Below are 3,575 nucleotides of genomic sequence, written 5' to 3'. Positions count from 1 at the left end.
TATATACTTAATTTAATGTACTGTACGTTTTTACCTGGTTTACATTACGCACAAGAGATGTAAGAAGAGAACTGAAATTGTTTACGTCAGTTAATGTACGTTCTTACCTGCTATACAAGTACAGGTGTGGCAACCGTTCTCATCTTTGACATATCCAGCTTCACAATACACATAACAGATAATGATGCCACATTTATCCGATTCTAGTTAGGAATGAAACAATTAATGTTTAAGAAAAAAAGTCAATTAATCATATTAGAAATGAAAAGCGCCACATTTTTCCGATTCTACAGGTAATTAAGAATCAAACAATGAATGTTTAAGAGACAGACAAAGAACGTCAATTTACTGTAAAGCATATAAAATAATTGTGTTAACAATAAAGTAATCAGCTTGCAATAATAACCCCAAAAGGAGAGATTTTGGTCAACTGACTGACTGATTGTTTGCATTATATGATGGATTGATTATTGATTGATTTAATGATCGATTAAGATTGATTAGTTGACTGAATATCCTGACAGTGTAAGCTTTCATACATACTTAATCAAACACTGTGTTTCATTCCATGGCTACTGGAACTCCAAACAAGAGTGTCCCATTATACATTTTCTATTTAATCTGAATCTCAGAGTGAATGCATAACTCAGCTATGTTGTTCTTACCTTCTACAGTAGTTGGTTTCACTGCTGCTAGCTCTGTCACAACTTCAACATCTGCATCTTTTGTTGGTGCTACTTCACTCTCTAAAAATGTTAGAATAACCAAATTAAATTTTTAAATTTTCCCTTATTTTACAGGATTCATTTCATATGATAGCATACTTTGATAAAAATGTTTCCAAGTTAGAAAATCCAAAGAAATAAAACAATTTGGCCCCATATTTCAGTTGGTGGAGCAACAAATGGTTTAAGTATTATACCTGTACAGATGTATTCTTTTAAAACAAAATTACTCAACTATGAATATGAAGATGGGAGGGGAAAATGAAATATATACAAAAGTTAATGTACGTTTTTACTTGGTTTACATTACGCACAAGAGATGTAAGAAGAGAACTGAAATTGTTTACATCAGTTAATGTACATTTTTACCTGGTATACAAGTACAGGTGTGGCAACCGTTCTCATCTTTGACATATCCAGCTTCACAATACACATAACAGATAATGATGCCACATTTATCCGATTCTAATTAGGAATTCAACAATTAATGTTTAAGAAAAAAATAAAGTCAAGTAACTGTAAATCATATTAGAAATGAAAAGTGCCACATTTATCCGATTTTACAGGTAATTAGGTATCAAACAATGAATGTTTAAGAGACAGACAAAGAACGTCAATTTACTGTAAAGCATATAAAATAATTGTGATAACAATAAAGTAATCAGCTTGCAATAATTACTCCAAAAGGAGAGATTTTGGTCAACTGACTGATTGATTGTTTGCATTATTTGATGGATTGATTATTGATTGATTAAATGATCGATCAAGGTTGATTAGTTGACTGAATGTCCTGACAATGTAAGCTTTCATAGATACTTAATCAAAACATTGTGTTTCATACCATGGCTACTGGAACTCTGAACAAGACTGTCTTATCATACATTTTCTATTGAATCTGAATCTCAGAATAAATGCTTAACTCAGCTTTGTTGTTCTTACCTTCTACAGTAGTTGGTTCCACTGCCGCTAGCTCTGTCACAACATCAACATCTGCATCTTTTGTTGGTGCTACTTCACTCTCTTCTAAAAATGTTAAATAACCAAATTAAATAATAATTTATTTGAGTTTTTCTCTGTTTTATTTACACAATTTCAAGCACATTGCCCTATAATCTAAAGGGTAGGTATTTTAACTACAAAGCTAAAATACCTCCACTTGCTGTTTATTATTTATATTGTTTAACATTATGAGATCAAATGGTTTCAAGAGGCCTGTTCACACAAAATTTCCTTCCTGTAAATCCTGGTTACCTAACTAATTATAAAAAGCCTGTTATGATGTGTGATTGATGTTAATATAAAGTAAAATAATGAATTTTGAAAAGAGTTTTACCTGGTACACAGCTACAGGTAGGACAACCATTTTCATCTTTCAAGTAACCAGCAGGGCAGAGAAAAGAACAGATAAAATCACCACAGTCATCAGGCACTAATGTAAACAAAATAAAAGAAACTTGTTTTCTTAAATTTATTTTATATTGATTTATTTAGCTCCTAAATATGATGAAGAAAGAGACATTAGTTATGTTTCTTTATAAGTATTTATATTTATAATGTATATTTTTGTTTGGTTCAAGCATGGGAGATGCAAAAACAGAAAATGTACATTAAATATATTCTTTGCAAGTTCATCTATGTTCGTACCTTGTGTACAATTACAGGTGTAGCAACCATTCGCATCTTTGACATATCCAGCTGGACAATACAAATAGCAGACAAACGTGCCACATTTATCCGATTCTACAGGTAATTAGGAATTAAATAATTAATGTTTAAGAGACAGACAAAGAACATCAATTTATTGTAAAGCATAAGGCAAGACTTTTTTTATACCTTGTTTAGCGAACCTGCTGAATGCAAATATTGATGATTTCAAATAAAAATAAAGTTGTATTTTTGGCCAACTAGAGCACCCGCCATCACGAAAAAGTGGAAATTTCAGAACAAAAATGATAGTTTTTCTTATTTTTATTACGCCCTCCACTGCCTGGAAATCTCTAAAGATAAGATATGTATATTTCTTCATAATTATATAAATTTGAAGCATTTGAACATCCTATTTTACATTCACCAATATTTTTTTTTTTTTTATTTTCTCTTCTGTCTGGATAATATTAGCAAAACTATTTGCTAAATAAGAAAAAAAAATTTTATTTTTATTCCGCCCTCCTCCAATAATAAGTACGCAAAACAAGGAATAAAAAAAGTCTTGCCTATGATAATTGTGATAACAATAAATTAATCTGCTTGCAATAATCATTGATTGATAAATTAATTGGTTGCATTATTTGGCAGATTGATTATTAATTGATTGATTGATAGATAATCGATCAATTGATCGATCGATCAATAGATTTATTGGTCGAATCTATGTCCTGATAGTGTAAACTTTCATACACAATTGATCAAAATATCGTGTTTCATTCTATGGCAATTGGAACTCTGAACAAGACTGTCTTATACATTTTCTATTGAATCTGAATCTCAGAATAAATGCTTTACTCAGCTATGTTGTTCTTACCTTCTACGGTAGTTGGTTCCACTGCCGCTAGCTCTGTCACAACTTCAACATCTGCATCTTTTGTTGGTGCTACTTCACTCTCTAAAAATATTAAATAACCAAATTAAATTTTAAAAATATTTAAATTTCCCCTGTTTTACATGATTCATTTCATATGACAGCATACTTTGATAAAAATGTTTCTAAGTTAGAAAATCCAAAGAAATAAAACAATTTGGCCCCATATTTCAGTTGCAGTTCAGGAGCAACAAACGGTTTAAGTACTATACCTGTACAGATGTATTCTTTTAAAACAAAATTACTCAACTATGAATATGAAGATGGGAGGG

The 3,575-nt window shown here is 30.7% G+C and overlaps 1 protein-coding gene across 1 annotated transcript; it reads right to left on the bottom strand.

Annotated features, from left to right (window-relative positions):
- Window positions 1-99: 99 nt before the first annotated feature.
- Window positions 100-3,327, bottom strand: LOC117125245 (antistasin-like; the record flags this gene model as incomplete). The annotated part of the gene is made up of 7 exons (XM_033271706.1): window positions 100-203; window positions 666-746; window positions 1,095-1,190; window positions 1,665-1,748; window positions 2,059-2,154; window positions 2,370-2,465; window positions 3,247-3,327. Coding segments are annotated over 7 exons (638 nt in total), but the record flags the coding sequence as incomplete, so codon positions are not given.
- Between the last annotated feature and the right edge of the window lie 248 nt (window positions 3,328-3,575).

The sequence above is a fragment of the Anneissia japonica genome, unplaced genomic scaffold (genome assembly GCF_011630105.1).
Source record: "Anneissia japonica isolate Jap-2015-1 unplaced genomic scaffold, ASM1163010v1 scaffold58896_len3564_cov134, whole genome shotgun sequence".
NCBI lineage: Eukaryota > Metazoa > Echinodermata > Crinoidea > Comatulida > Comatulidae > Anneissia > Anneissia japonica.
The sequence above is the reverse complement of the archived record's forward strand: the minus strand, read 5'-3'. Positions and strand labels throughout refer to the sequence as shown.